General features: G+C 40.2%; 1 protein-coding gene across 3 annotated transcripts; it reads right to left on the bottom strand.

Moving 5' to 3' along the window:
- Positions 1-714: 714 nt before the first annotated feature.
- On the bottom strand, positions 715-16,163 carry slc22a17 (solute carrier family 22 member 17). Of its 3 annotated transcripts, XM_077554819.1 has the most exons (11): positions 15,855-16,163; positions 15,607-15,774; positions 13,829-14,356; positions 8,296-8,399; positions 7,021-7,175; positions 6,776-6,941; positions 6,015-6,139; positions 4,529-4,634; positions 4,230-4,453; positions 3,165-3,276; positions 715-2,135 (listed from the first exon to the last, which is right to left on the bottom strand). In XM_077554819.1, the coding sequence occupies exons 3-11, from the start codon at positions 14,300-14,302 to the stop codon at positions 1,859-1,861; spliced, it is 1,743 nt and encodes a 580-aa protein (XP_077410945.1). In that variant the 5' UTR covers positions 14,303-14,356; positions 15,607-15,774; positions 15,855-16,163; the 3' UTR covers positions 715-1,858. The 3 variants fall into 3 exon arrangements, with proteins under 3 accessions (XP_077410945.1, XP_077410944.1, XP_077410946.1); XM_077554818.1 differs by having other exon boundaries at positions 15,607-16,163; XM_077554820.1 differs by lacking the exons at positions 15,607-15,774; positions 15,855-16,163 and adding an exon at positions 15,327-15,433.
- Between the last annotated feature and the right edge of the window lie 364 nt (positions 16,164-16,527).

Genomic DNA, 16,527 nt, shown 5'->3' with positions numbered 1-16,527 from the left:
AGTTTTGTTTTGCTACATTTATCTCCTTTGTTAGTTCAGTACCTGGTTGGCTGGTGGAGGAGCACACTCCCAGTTTTGAATAAGCAGGAGAGAACAGGAATAATGTGCAGTTCGTCATGTGACTTTATTGGAATTCCTCATGTTACATCGCTGACTAAATGTATAGCGCGCACATTAAGTATAATGTAAAAATGTTCTTAATGCTTTTGTTGCATTCCGACTTCCCTCGGGTAATAGTTTACTATTTGCTTTTGGCAGCTCACATTTCACAGAGCAAGACAAGAGATTCCTGAACAGATTAGAGGGCTTAAGCGGGAGGTCACATTGTGATTTTGACACCACCAAAAAAAAGCTACAGTAAATGGACATTTTGAACCATGGTTTGTTCAGATATCTTTTGATGATCATAGGTGCAAATAATTGTATAAATAATAAAATAAATACAATGGTGCATTTGTAGCTTTGGCACACTTAACCCGTGGGCAGTATTTTATTTTGAGATGGCTTGGTCAGAACCAACAAAAAGCCCAAAAATGGTCACAATAACGCCTAGGGGTTAAAATGCATTACGTTGCACAGGTGTACCTAACATTGAGGCTGGTGCGTCTTTCCCCATTCCTTCAACAAACCACATGCAAACAACAACTGCCAAAGTCTAATTCGTCTTTCATAAGTGCTATAGTTCGTTCGAGCTCCAACATGAGACGTACACTGTTAATGGAACCAGTTTTATTGGACGTGAAATCAGGTTACAGAGTTAACTGGGTCATCGTTGAACAATCAAGTGTTTTCAGACACAGTATTATCAGAGTCAAGCCAGGTCATTATACTGCGCAAGTAGTCAAAGGTGAAGAAAGAGTTTGTAATATTCATTATCCCTTTAATTAGGAAATCCTGGCTTTTTTTCTGTGCACATTGAGCCCACCAGCATAGACTTTGCCTGCAGTCACTACATTCAACTTGAGCGAGACAAAACAGTCGGAAGTGGACTAACACGGAGCTCGGGGGGCCCTTCGGGAGCTACTGAGGAGCTTCGTCATGGGGCCCCTTCTACAGCATCGGCAGACATTCAGCATTAGGCTTATATTCGTCACCGTGTGAGCTTCTACTCCACTTGAACCCATACACGTCTATGATGAGACTTCTAAAGAGGTCATGTAAGCTTCTGAGGAACAAAAGCATTTTTAAGAAAAAGAGAAAAAAAAGGCCTTCAAAGTGCTTCCACACATGCAGATAAGAATGTTACGACACATTTTGCCTCCATGCCTAAACTGTAATTTATTAATAGAAAATGTACTGCTCCGTCTCTTTTGGGCACGGCTTAAATAAAATAGGAATAATCTGGCTCCGGGCCAGATTTACACTTTGAATTGGATTCCTAATACTGATTACGCAGTGCAGTGCGACTGTTTCGTTGAGCAATTCTCCTTTAACTTTGTCGTATCAAAGTGCATTTTGCCACGCCGTCGCCATCTCTCAGACGCACATCAAAAGAAACCCTTCATTTCAAGAAAAGTATTTACAGCAAATAAAAGCTTGGAGTGTAACGGGATACATCTGAGAACTGTGCTCTACGTCAGATGAGGGAGGCGTCAGCTCACTTTGAAACAACAACAAAACATGACACATGCCGGGAACTGCGTGTGCCAATCATCGACAGATAAGAACGATTTCAACTGGAGGAAGCTGAGCCACAAAGAGACGATAGTGTTAGGAAGATTCATCAATCGCCATGAATTCAAAAATCTTTACAGCCCTTTTATCTCTCTACTCTCCTTCATCCATCAACATAAACCAAAGTACCCTTAAGTGTTCCCGCGGAATTGCACACGCCACCCCTACGACTCCTCCGAGGCCGTTAAGTCTCCGGGTTGGGCGTGGCCAGCAGCGGCACGTTGTCCCGCCTCCTCCTGCCCAGCGGGGGGCGCCGGTACTGCTCGCCGTCGGCCAGAGTCTGAGGCAGCGGCTTCCTCTTGCTCTCGGGCAGCAGCAGGATGGACAGGACGGCCAGCAGGGCCAGGGAGGAGTAGACCACGTGGTGTAGGAAGTAGCCGTAGTGGTTCCTCAGGTCCATGAGTGGCGAGCTGAGGCGCCCCACGCAACCCAGGGCCAGCACGGCGCCCACACCCGTCCCTCTGTGGACCCACACCCTCAGCTTGTAATTATATGAATCAATCTTGCTTCACAACTTTTAGTGAGCCGAGGCACGCATTTCACAATAGGAACCCCTACGTATTTTTTGGGGGTACCCTTTCCTCCATCAGTCACTGAAAAACTCACATATTTGCTGTATTTGTGCTCAAAGTATTACTTTGGCGCCATCTTATGGCATCTTGGTGCCATATAGTGCACAATATGTTAAAGTGTGTTTTGCCACCATTTTGTAGTAACTTGCTGCCAAATAACTACGGTACTGTTTGTTGAAGTCATTTGAGGAGCTTTATTTAGAGAAAAGTAGTGCTTTTGCCACCATTTGGTGGTATCTATATCCACTTTAAGGGGTCAATTATTAGTGTATTTACGCTATTTTTGCAGCAGGGCTTGGTTACTATCCTCTCAATTTAATGGCACATTTATTTAATCAGTGTGAAACCTGGGAACATAAAATATTTTATTTTTATTTTTTTAATAGCGGCAACAGGTAGATAGATACCTAGTGGAAGAGCAAAACATTTGTCAAAATGTGTTCTGCCGTCCAGAGGTGGCAAATCCAGGTCCAGAGAGTTAAAAGCTTTAGCCATTGATGTTAGCTAGCTAGCTAGCTCCCAAGCAGGTAAACAAGCACCATGGGAGCTAGCTAGGGTGCTAGCTAGCTAGCTAGCGCACTAGAAGGTAAGAGAGCACCATGGGACAGGACCATGCTTGGTCCCTAGCAGGTAAACGAGCTCATGGGAGCTAGCTAGCTAGCTAGCACCTAAGGCTAAAGCCAAACTGTGGCAGGGTTTTTACTTTCTGGACCTGGATTTGCCACCTCTGTGCCCATCCCTATATGTCGCTAGCATAGCAATATAAACATAAAAAAAATGTAGTAAATAATAATTTTGGAAGCAATTCAAGTGATATTGATAGCACACCTGTTGATCTCTCACGGTACGCGACTGTGACACGGCACAGTGGTTGGGAATCATTGATGTAATGTAAAGTACCTCAAGTGCCTTCCTTACCTGATGACGGTGGGCATGATCTCCGCAGTGAGGAGAATGCAGAGGGAGGCGGTTGCCTGCGAGGAGAAGAGGCCCATCACGGAGAAAACAGTGATGGCAGTCTCACTGAGATCTGAAGAAGGAAAGACGACACGTCAGAATTCTGCATTTGCTCTTTTAATAGTGTAGTTCACTATTTGAACAGTAAAGCTGCAGTATATTGATCAATTGGCAGAGTGGCGTATAATGTAACAGGAATGGTGTGCTATTACCAAACGTCTTCCTGTAAAGAAAAAAAAAATCAGTTTGCCAGGAAGAAAGAACACAAAGGCTTGGCGTCTGCCTCCTCGCATGCCTTATTTGTTGCCCTGATTGCTATGATATCATACTATTAACATCAGTGACTTCCTCGTCACTGACATGTCTCACAGTGTAAACACAGGTCCAATCAAGTTTTGGCATTCCAAGCGTGAGAGCAGTGACCTGACCTGAACTGCTGCTGGGTGATCGTTTGTTTTTATTTATGCGGTAGCACTTTTGAGCCACAAGAGGGAGATAGAGACAATGATGTCATTTCTGAAGATAGCGGTAAACAAAAAAAAAATGTGAATGAACTATGGTTCATTTGTATGTTTGTTGGGAAAATGTCATATTCCTAAATTTCTAAACTCAAGACATTTATTTAAATTATTTGACTGAGACAAGTCTCTTAAATTTATATGAAACAAGAAATGTCAATTAGTAATTACTATGAATGCAGAAATATATATATAAATTTAAAAAACTCAGCTAATTGAATGTTAATGTTTGTGTTTTTAATTTATTTATTTTTGTCTTTTTTTAATATGTGATTTATGTTGATCTTCATGGCGTATAATTTTTATTTATATATTTTTTGTCGATACATGTAAATTGGATTGACTGATATTTGTATTATTCATGTATGTTCAATAAACGTTATTTAAAAAAACTAAAAGCAATATGACATATTTATGTATACTTTACAGGGACCTAAAACCCAAATATAGTGAATTTGCAAATGCCTACCCGCCTCTCATATAAGTAAAAGAAAATGATCCCGCTTACACTTCATGAGTCCCAGGAGGATCAAGGAGGCCAGGCCCGTCATCGTCATGGAGAGCAGAAGAATACCGCGCCGGCCGCACCTGTCGACGGTGGCCCACAGCAACACCCAGGCGCCGCCCCCCGCGCACACCGACAGAAGGTACGTCCAATAGAAGCTGGGAGCCGTGCCTCGGACATCGCCACGGAAAGAGCTGTAACAGTGGCTGATGCCGTGAGAGATGAACCTAAAGGGAGACATTGAGATTGTGCTGACTTGGCAACAGGAAATGTGATAAAGGAAGCTGTGGCGGATGACTCACGAGGTGAAGCCGAGCACGCATATGTTCTTCCAGATGTTTCTACTGTGGAAGAGCTCAGGGAAGGATAGTTGGGGACGTGAGGAGGGCGCCGGCTCGGAATCAAGCTCTGGTGCCGGCAAACAGAAAACAGCAGGGGTCAATGTAAATCAGGCAATATAGACGTAGCACTGAGGCCTGTCACGTTGCAACAAGTGAACCACTTGGATCATTTTATTTTTATTTTTTTTGCGGTGTTGGGACTGCAGCAAAATCCACCCTGTTCTTACCAATCCCAGAGGCGGCCATTTTGCCACTTACTGTCCACTAAAAATGACATCACAGTTGCACAAGGGCTCAAGTAACAACCAATCATAGCTCAGTTTTCCAACGTCAGGTGAGCTGTGATTCGTCGTTACCTGAGCCAATTAGCAAGTGCAATGTCATTTTTAGTCGACAGTAAGTTTCAAAATGGCCATCTCCTGAGATGAATAAAAACAGGTGGACTTTGCTGCTTATTTCAAATTCCACAAATGCAATATCAACACATTTGCTCCCGAATACATATAAATATGTTATATTTTAAATATTGCCATGGTCCCGAAAAATGTATTTATATTGTTTTTTTATTATTTTATATATATATATATATATATATATATATATATAATATATTTTTTATGCTAGAGCATACAGAAGGCTTTGATGCAGCCTCTGACATGAAGAGGTCGCTTAAAGCAATGGTAGTTATTACAAAAAACAGTCAGCAGGTGGCAGCAGAGTATAATAGATCAACCAGGGCCATTGTGAGAGCCATTCTGTGTTCTAGCATGCGGGTCACTAAGATGGCCATTAGGTGTCACCCTTGTTTCCTACTTAAGCCAACAGGTGCTCATCAGTGACAGGTGTGTAATTAGACTTGGAGCAATAAAGTTTTTAGACTGCTGTTAAGGTCGCTAGGAGTTGGGCACATTGTGTTTAATGCTGGCAAGATTTGAATGTACATTGTAGCACTTGAAGCTTACGTGAGGAAATAAATCATCTTAAAAGTCACACAGCAAAAGACTTGTTTTTCCAACAAAGCCATCAAACGCGTCAAACACTTCAAATGTCTATCGCACCCACAGTGGCTTTAGGATGGACTTAGCCACTACAGCCATGTTGCACCAAGCTCTTTTCCCCAGTGTTTTGAACAGGTTTGTGAATAATGATGAAACTTAGCTATATTCTTATGCTAATTGCTGCAAAAACGGAAACAGAAAGAAGAGACTCTAATCGTTCTTTTGGTAGGTTCCATGTTTTTGTAGCAATAGAACACAATATTCTGTGGGCCTTGCAAAATCCAGTAAAACAGTCGAAAGCGAAGGGGGTTGCTTCAGTGAAATTGGCTGGGAGTGAATTATTGTAAATATTTTGTGTGTGTGTTGCCTTCTCCTATAATAAAGCAAACAAAAACCCAAAGTAGTATTTGAAAAGGCACCATGACACAAAGCCATCACTGTGCACGCACCTGTAAAGCTCTCATCATCCCTCAAATCTCTGTTGGAGTTTCTCCTCTCGCTGAAGGAGTTCATGTCTCCATGTCGCTCAGACAGCAGCAGCCAGCGAGGAGACTCTGGAAAAACTCCAGGAATGCTGCAGGCCAAGTGACACGTCAATACTTTTGACCTTTACCCAGCATCACACCATTGTAGCCTTTGTAAATTTTGGCCTTTCAAAGTGGAAATAACCACCATGGGTTGCATGCGTAATGTAATAATCCATCTCGCCCCCCCCCCCCACCCCCCACTACAACTGTTTGTTCTTAATCTGTGATTATTACTTTTTTAATTTAGTTTTTCAAGCAAGAATGGAGGTTTAAATTACAACAGCGGACTTCAACGATTATGCACCCGTGACAGAAGGTGCTTTAATGCATACTGACATGAGATAAAGGGCTCAGAGTGGTGAGGGAATAAGAATCAATACAACCCAAAAAAGCCAATCGAGACACTTTATCAAATGCCAATCGGGATTCTGCCTATAAGTTATTGCATCTTTCTGGCAATAACAAGCACGTTTCAGATAACAAATATGCATAACACAGGCCCACGTTCACAATTAAGCTTATTTAACAAGCAGAATGCAAAATGAATGAATGAATGAATAAGACCATAGGTGACCTTGTGAATATGCAACAAAAGTAAAGTCAAAAATATTGGGCATAGTAATGTGTCTTTGTCCAAAAATGCAAATGCAGCATAAAGGTGAAGAATCTAAGCTCTCTCGTACCCGTAGCTGAGGAAGAGCATTAGCGGGGCGGCGCCGGCTCCCAGCAGACCTCTCCAGGACTGACAGCCGAGGGCCACTGCCAGCAACAGCAGCTCCCCAGAAACGGTCATCAGCCCCGCCAGTACGGTAGCCAGCAGCCTCAGTGAAGGCTCGCACAACTCCAGGCCTAAAAGACCGACCGAAAACCAAATGACCTCAACAGGAAAATGTCTAATACTGTTGTTTGGGCGGGCGAAAAAACTCACGAGAGATGTAGAGGGTGAGGTAGACGCCGGCGCTCGTAGCAGCCAGGCAGAAGCGCATGACGATGAAGATGCAAGGGTTCGGCGAGACGCACACCAAAACGCCAAACAACACCGACAGAGTGAGTGACGCTAGCAAGGTCTTGGAGCGGCCGATTCTGTGAAGGAAACAAGCGGAGCGGTGTTTACTTTGCTTATGTTTGTTTGGAAGTTGCTGTTGGCGTAAAACATTTTTTACAAAGAATGAATGAAGGTTTTTGGCATATTTGCGAAATCATTTACCAAAGCTATTATCTGTTTGAATATGCAGCTGAAATGTTGATAAACATTTTATTTTCGAAAAAGACGCCTGAAAAATGAAGAGTTACTCAAATAATCCTATTTTCAACTATGTCAATTTTTTGTCATAAATTAGGTAGATTCACTGAGGATACTTTGTTGATTCTGCACTTGTAATTATATATTACAGTACATCAGTTAATAAATAAAATGCTGTCATTATTTTTGACAGATTATTAAGAAATTTTGATCTAGTACAAATAATGTAATTTGAGGAGTGAGGTATATTTTTAATTTGAAGTCTGAGTGTAAATAAGCAGAAACAGAAATCGAAATATTTAACATTGAGCAGGCGTTACTTATTCGCTCATCGTATCAAATGTGCTCAGTCAACTGGCGCATTAATGGCAGCTTTTACATGTAAATATATCCGTTATCTCCCTATAAATTATCCTCAAAACCTGCCCTGTGGGTAGAGCATAACCAAACTGCAGTCCACATACAGTATGCCTGATGTGTACATTGCAAGCTAAGGATTTGGGGTTGTCATTTTATGGACATGAAGAGTTTTATTAAATCCACAATATTGCTATCATCGTTTTAATATTTTCAGAGATTGATGTGGGCATAGGCAGAGATGAATTTCGGTAAAGATTGGTATCATGATATCCTGATATCAAGTGACGTTAAACTTCTTCTATGGCGGGGAAAACGCCTGGCGCCCATAAAATGAAAAATTTGAGAGATTATGTGGTCATAGTTCGAAATGTATAAATGAATTTTGGACAATTGGTCATAGTTTTCTAACATTAAGCTAGCTTTTTTTTATAGTAACATCTATAGGGAGAACAAGGCTTAAATGCCCCCCAAAAATCCTAAATATTGTGCCAATTGTTTTGATATTTTCTGATATTTCAGGAAAAAAATTGTTGCACTCTAGAACTCTGCTCAGTCAAAATGTTTGCAATATGTTGTTGGTCTTGTGAGTGTTTGTGTCACCTGTCAGCAGCAAAACCTAGTCCGAGACAACCGGTCAGAGCCCCCAGGATAAAGCACACCTCCTCCACGGGGACCAGCCAATAGCGATTACACACCAGATCCCACTGCACACAGTACGGCCAATTGCATGTCAGCCTTAAATAGTTATAGTAGAATTACATCAAATGAAAAGTATTTCCACTCAAATTAATTAGGTTGATAAACCCTTTTATTTTCTTTGCAGAGAAACTGAAGCAAAACATCATCTCTGTGGGGAAAGTAATAAAAACATGACTTTTAATCACATTTCGGCAAGCCACTGATTTCCATTAACAAGTGAGCTGCTAATGTTGCAGTCTGCTGAACGCTGAAAGCAAAATGATTTGGAATGATAAAGCGGCAAACAGCGGGACCGGGAGGCTGCAGATGAAAAGCCTCTGCCTAATTGGAGCCCGAGTGCACAAACGTAAAAGCTTGTCAAATCATCGCCGCCATCCTGTTGCTCATTGACAGACTCACAACAATGCACATGAGGCCACGGCGCTGCTACGGGTGGACGCGGGTTGGGAAATGCTGACAAACGGGTTGAAAAACTCCACAGACCAGTTTTGTGACGGTTTCATTTGTGCTTTAACAGACAAGTATTTGCTCGAGTTGTCTCAGATCGTCACTTGTTTGTATAGGAACAGTCCCTCCCTGTTTTTGTGACTAACATGAAATTTATTCAACATGTCGTCCATGAACATGTCTCTCGGACCTGGGACCATCTTGGTTATCATGCTTGTTGACTCATTCACTGCCATTGACGGCTATAGACGTCAAAAATTTATTTGAACTATTTCTATTAATTTCACATTTTTTCCACTTTTGTTAACAAGAGTATGAAAACCTAGAAATGTTTAAATTGTACATTTAGAACAGATATCAAATTTGTGATTAATCTTGAGTTAACTAGCGAAGTCATGTGATTAATTACAATTTTAAAAAAATAATAAAATTTAAAAAAGAAGAAAAGATTATTAAAAACATGTCGTCCATGAACATGTCTCTCGGACCTGGGACCATCTTGGTTATCATGCTTGTTGACTCATTCACTGCCATTGACGGCTATAGACGTCAAAAATTTATTTGAACTATTTCTATTAATTTCACATTTTTTCCACTTTTGTTAACAAGAGTATGAAAACCTAGAAATGTTTAAATTGTACATTTAGAACAGATATCAAATTTGTGATTAATCTTGAGTTAACTAGCGAAGTCATGTGATTAATTACAATTTTAAAAAAATAATAAAATTTAAAAAAGAAGAAAAGATTATTAAAAACATGTCGTCCATGAACATGTCTCTCGGACCTGGGACCATCTTGGTTATCATGCTTGTTGACTCATTCACTGCCATTGACGGCTATAGACGTCAAAAATTCATTTGAACTATTTCTATTAATTTCACATTTTTTCCACTTTTGTTAACAAGAGTATGAAAACCTAGAAATGTTTAAATTGTACATTTAGAACAGATATCAAATTTGTGATTAATCTTGAGTTAACTAGCAAAGTCATGTGATTAATTACAATTTAAAAAAAAAAGAAGAAGAAAAGATTATTAAAAACATGTCATCCATGAACATGTCTCTCGGACCTGGGACCATCTTGGTTATCATGCTTGTTGACTCATTCACTGCCATTGACGGCTATAGACGTCAAAAATTCATTTGAACTATTTCTATTAATTTCACATTTTTTCCACTTTTGTTAACAAGAGTATGAAAACCTAGAAATGTTTAAATTGTACATTTAGAACAGATATCAAATTTGTGATTAATCTTGAGTTAACTAGCAAAGTCATGTGATTAATTACAATTTAAAAAAAAAAAGAAGAAGAAAAGATTATTAAAAACATGTCATCCATGAACATGTCTCTCGGACCTGGGACCATCTTGGTTATCATGCTTGTTGACTCATTCACTGCCATTGACGGCTAGAGACGTCAAAAATTCATTTGAACTATTTCTATTAATTTCACATTTTTTCCACTTTTGTTAACAAGAGTATGAAAACCTAGAAATGTTTAAATTGTACATTTAGAACAGATATCAAATTTGTGATTAATCTTGAGTTAACTAGCAAAGTCATGTGATTAATTACAATTTTTTTAAAAAAAAAAAAGAAGAAAAGATTATTAAAAACATGTCGTCCATGAACATGTCTCTCCGACCTGGAACCATCTTGGTTATCATGCTTGTTGACTCATTCACTGCCATTGACGGCTATAGACGTCAAAAATTCATTTGAACTATTTCTACTAATTTCACATTTGTTCCACTTTTGTTAACAAGAGTATGAAAACCTATAATTTTTTCAATTGTACATTTAGAACAGATATCAAATTTGTGATTAATCTTGAGTTAACTAGCGAAGTCATGTGATTAATTACAATTTTAAAAAAATAATAAAATAAAAAAAAGAAGAAAAGATTATTAAAAACATGTCGTCCATGAACATGTCTCTCGGACCTGGGACTATCTTGGTTATCATGCTTGTTGACTCATTCACTGCCATTGACGGCTATAGACGTCAAAAATTCATTTGAACTATTTCTATTAATTTCACATTTTTTCCACTTTTGTTAACAAGAGTATGAAAACCTAAAAATGTTTAAATTGTACATTTAGAACAGATATCAAATTTGTGATTAATCTTGAGTTAACTAGCGAAGTCATGTGATTAATTACAATTTTAAAAATAATAATTAAAAAAAGAAGAAGAAAAGATTATTAAAAATTAGGGGAGTCCGACGATTAAATTTTTTTATTGAATGAGTCAACAAGCATGATAACCAAGATGGTCCCAGGTCCGAGAGACATGTTCATGGATGACATGTTTTTAATAATCTTTTCTTCTTCTTTTTTTTTTAAATTGTAATTAATCACATGACTTTGCTAGTTAACTCAAGATTAATCACAAATTTGATATCTGTTCTAAATGTACAATTTAAAAAATTATAGGTTTTCATACTCTTGTTAACTTAAGTGGAAAAAAATTTAAATGAATAGAAATAGTTAATAATAATAATAATAAATTTTTGACGTCTATAGCCGTCAATGGCAGCGAATGAGTTAAAAGGGAAAACGCACCTCCACTCCATATTTGCAAACCTGGTACAAAAAAAACCCTTTGTTTGTGCTCACAGCGCTGGTGTGGGCACCACTTTAGTGAGCACAGATGTGAAAACACACACACACGCACGCACACGCCTGAGAGCGAGTAACTGCGGCAGGCGAAACTGTCATCTTATTACCGATGACTCTTGTTTTGGCTCTGAAGGTGGAGATCAGATCAGCTCAGGGCAGGGGCAGATTTAATGTGGTGTGATACAGGGCTGTGGGCCACCCCAAATGAGGACAATTCCCAAACTGTTTGCTCGATCAACTGTGACAGTCTTTTCTTGACATTTTAGTGTTTTTAATAAAGTCAGACAACGTCAAAGTGGTCCTTGCATCCTTTGATTTTTCTGTATGCGTCCTTCAAATCGAAAAGTTTGGACACCCCTGCTGTATGCAATAAAAGTCAGGCGCATTCTCTTCAAAGTATTTTTGGATTTTGCCGTTGGACTTTTGGTTTCCTCTCATTAAATCTCACTGCCTTTTAATTATTGCATATAGCAGGGGTGTCCAAACTTTTCGATTTGAAGGACGCATACAGAAAAATCAAAGGATGCAAGGACCACTTTGACGTTGTCTGACTTTATTAAAAACACTAAAATGTCAAGAAAAGACTGTCAAAGTTGATGGAGCAAACAGTTTGGGAATTTTCCTCATTTGGGGTGGCCCACAGCCCTGTATCACACCACATTAAATCTGCCCTGAGCTGATCTGATCTCCACCTTCAGAACCAAAACAAGAATCATCGGTAATAAGATGACACTTTTTAACGCAGTGTTGACTTGAGGATCTTGGTTAATCATTAATGTGATATGTTCTCAAATCAGACCAGGCAGCCAAAAGTGAAGACAAATATTTTTGCTTCTGAAACATCAAATCATGAAACATTATGAAGAGACATTTTGTTACTATTTTACATGTAAATGATTTATTTCTATATCAAAACAAGCGCTATAAGTTGAATTCATTAGTCCTTTTCCAACACCAGCACCCGTTGTCAGACCAATGCCAATAAAGGTGGTCATCTCTTGAGTCGCCGATACCGAGTACCGATACAAGAAATACTTTTGATATATTAAAAACAAGAATGACATGAAATTTGAAAGAAAGACATGCATGAAATAAATGGCAGTTTTATATTCTTCTCATTTCTAATTTCTTGTTCCTTATCGTAAAACGGCCACCTTGAAATAAGGTCGGGTATCAGCCCGATACCTGGTATCAGTACTCTTCCATCCCTAAATCCGCGTACGTTATGACATTCACCATTACGACATTTTGCCATATTTTTTTCATGATCATCTTGTATATGCACAGTTACACTGAATTAAATATTAGGAATGGGGGGAGTACCGATACCAAGTATCGGTATCATGTCGAGACGAGTCTTATTTCCAGGTATCGGTACTTGTGGCTCTTGTGACCTTTTTGAAATCAGAAATTAAAATTTTGAAATCGGAATAATGGGAAATTGGCGCTAATATCATGTAATGTTAAGGAAATATGCTACATTATCTGACTTTTTTGTGTGTGTGGGGGTGGGGGGGATTTAATGCATGAAAAGTACTGGTTGTATCGGTATCGGTGACTACTCAAAAGTTGAGTACTTGCACTGTTAACTGTCCGAAAAAAGTGGTATCCCTACTAAATGTATATTTTGATTTGGCTATGTTTTTTTTTTTTTTTTGCTATAGTACAACTATTTTAAATACAACAACATACTGTACTTTAATGTACCGTATTGTGCATATCGATGCTTAATAGCATACGGAAATATAAATTCAGACCTTTAAATTATGTAATTGAATACCATGACCTTGTCCCGTGACACCCGTATCTTTTCAGTCCAAGGGGACCTCAGAGCCAAAGGTAATGAAATTGCCTCCAGACGTCCCTGATTTGTCACATTGAGGAGGAAGGGATGAATGGAGGGCGCATCTATGACATAATCATTCTGGGCCACAGCTGTCACGGAGACAGATGGGGATCCGGGGAAAAAAAATGTCTGGCTTGGGGATTTTCATTTTCGCTCTGCCTGACCAGTGAAGCCACAAACGAAAGGTGAGAAGCGGGCTGAGCGTGTAAGAGGAAGCCTCCGGCATCAGGATTAACCCGTGATAGCGATCAATTATTTAGAATGCTCACAAATCTCGGATATTTCATCTTGAAGGCAACATCAGTTGCCGGAACTCCCTTTCGGGTCTGATTGTGTCAAAATCCTTCTCTCAGAAGCCCTTTTATCCATCTCGAAATGACAATAGAGTATGTGCAGCTGCTATTTAACAAGGCACAGCACAATACTTGTTTGCCTCCTCAGCAAGAAAAATAAAAACACAATTCCCTTGAGAAGCAATAACTAGCGAAGCAATAAGGGCGCCCACTTGGAGCTTTACCTCAGTTACAATGTTGTTCTTCAGCCCTTCCGTGATGTTATAGTCCCAGCCGGCCTGGCAGCCCACCACCACCGACTGGCTCCCATTGACATACTGCTTACACTGGGAAAGATCTCCGTTGTCGCCAGGCCTCGAACCCTTCTCCCAGGGCAGGGAGACGTTCAGCACCTCGGGCGACGGCGCGGGCCCAGGCAGGTGGCAGTGGTGTGGCGAAGCGAGGGTGATGAGGGGGTCGGAGGAGAGCAGGAAGGCCAGGAAGAGATTTGGAAGGATGGACAAAAAGATCAGGACCCGTTGTTTCTTCCGACCCAGAGCCAGGACCATCACCTCTCCCGTGGGGGGCAGCGAGGGAGGGACTGGGAGGGAGGAGGAGGACGGGGCGGGGGAGGAAGGCACGGGGGAGGTGGGGAGGGACGGGGGAGGCGCGGGACATGGGGAAGGGGAAACGAGAGGGGGGGAGTCTGGCGATGTCATGATGGAGGAGGGTTTGACAGTGGAGGTGCGAGAGGTAGAGGCGAAAGCAAAGACCTATGAGAGGAAAAAGAATTACACAAATTAAATGTCAACATATGATTACATCACTATAACATCATCACAAGCTCCCGCCAAGTAAAATATCATAGGTCGAGGACCCCCTGTGCAGTTGCCTAACTTTGTTACTGTCGTGAGGTGAGTCACAAAAAAATGCCTGAATTAGCTCTTAATGACAATTGAACACTTGTACTTGTATTTGAGTTTTTAGATTACACCGAGAATTTTTGAACGTCACATGATGCTGGTGTTTTTTAGACTTGCAATTGACTTTACCTCTCTCTTTTTAAGTCTTGTTTTTACATCATGTAATCATCCCCTGATGCTAAGAAAAAAATTGCTTATTACTAGAGCTGTCAAAATTAATCGATTAATCGACATATAATCGATTATCTAACTAATCAACAATTATTTTAATAATAGAGTATTTTTTTTATTTAAAATTGTCCAAATCCTCAGATTTCAGCATAACAGTATAATGGTTCACTGATTTCTGTAGTCCTTCAAGAAAGAAGACTGATTATTGTCTGTGTTTAATCAAAATACGACATTTGTAAACATCTGTTTTTACTTTGGAAAACAATGACCGAGCCGGTAACACAGTACATCAATCCCCCTTTTTGTTAAATCACTATATGAATACGAAGTACAAAATAAATAATTGCTTAATAAACAGTAATGGGGTGGGGTGCTTTGTTAATACACTTTAATGCAAAATTAAAATTTATCCGATTAGTCCATTAATCGATTAAATAATCGATAGATTAATCGATTCTAAAAAAATATTAAATAGTGAAAGCGCTATTAATAACCAAATGAAAAGTACAGATATTTGTTTGTATATAAAAATGTAGGGAACAAAGGTTGGATAAGTAGTTAAATAAATACTTAAGTACTATAGTATAGTACACTACAGACACCTGAAAATCTAAGTACAGTAACGAAGTAATTATACTTCGCTACTTACCGTCAGTCTACCTTGTTGATACACATGCTTCTCCTTTGGGTGCAGCCAGCCAGTGTTTCCCTGCACAGGAAACCTTGCACACAGGAATCCCACCGTCTTATATAAGAGTCCCCCCCCCCCCCCCCCCCCACCCCCTTGCGGGTTGAAAACGTGAAGGGAATATTTGTCACAAGCGGCAGGAAGCGCACAACTGTGAGATATCCACCTGCCCAACACGAAACAGCGCTCATAAACATACACAACAGCTGCGTGGCTTTAAAACAAGCACTTGTTTACGTACCTTCTTTTTAGGATGTTATTATTTATGTGCTGCGTTGTCTCTTGCAAACGTCCCGAACATTGCGGAGTGCCAGCCCAGCCTGCTCAGAGTACTTCAACAGCTCTCAACGAACATTCGCCTCGATGCCAGTCTGCGTTGTACGCAAGTCCAATGTAAACCGACATTACTCTAGGATAACAAGGACAGTAAAAAGAAACAAATAAACACGCTGGCGCACACAAGGACACGGTAGTTGTGTTTTAGCTAACACTGGCAGGCTGCTGTAATGGTGATGAAGCTCGTCGGGCGACAGCAAGTCCGAGCCCGACGCTCCTCCTCTACTCCCTCGTTGCCTTTTTAAACGCAAAAATTTCCGTTCAGGTTCTGTCTTCCCATATGAAATAAGAAGACCGTCAATAGCGACGAATTGTCACAGACAACATTCTGTGTCGTCATCCAACCGGTCGCGGACAAAGAGCTTGTGGAGAACTGCATTGAGAGAAGGCTTGTGGGAGCCTACGCCGGCGGCTTGGAATTCGGGATAGTTCGGCCGCAATCGTCAAAATGTCGATGACGTCTCCTGTCGCGGCACCGCCAGACATCGTCTATGGATTGAAGAGCAATCGTTCCGTGATTCGATAGACAGACAGACAGATAGATAGATAGATAGATAGATAGATAGATAGATAGATAGATAGATAGATAGATAGATAGATAGATAGATAGATAGATAGATAGATAGATAGATAGATAGATAGATAGATAGATAGATAGATAGATAGATAGATAGATAGATAGATAGATAGATAGAATACGGATCGCTTTTACAACTGCATTTTGTCTGGGGACAACTAGAAGTTACACAAGTGCATAGATTATTTGAAATTCCATGGGGGGGGGGTGACAACGACAGTTACAGCAAGTACTGTTAAACCTTAACAA

The sequence above is a fragment of the Vanacampus margaritifer genome, chromosome 20 (assembly GCF_051991255.1).
Source record: "Vanacampus margaritifer isolate UIUO_Vmar chromosome 20, RoL_Vmar_1.0, whole genome shotgun sequence".
NCBI classification, from domain to species: domain Eukaryota; kingdom Metazoa; phylum Chordata; class Actinopteri; order Syngnathiformes; family Syngnathidae; genus Vanacampus; species Vanacampus margaritifer.
Note: the sequence above shows the minus strand (reverse complement) of the source record. Positions and strands in the feature narration are given on the sequence as shown.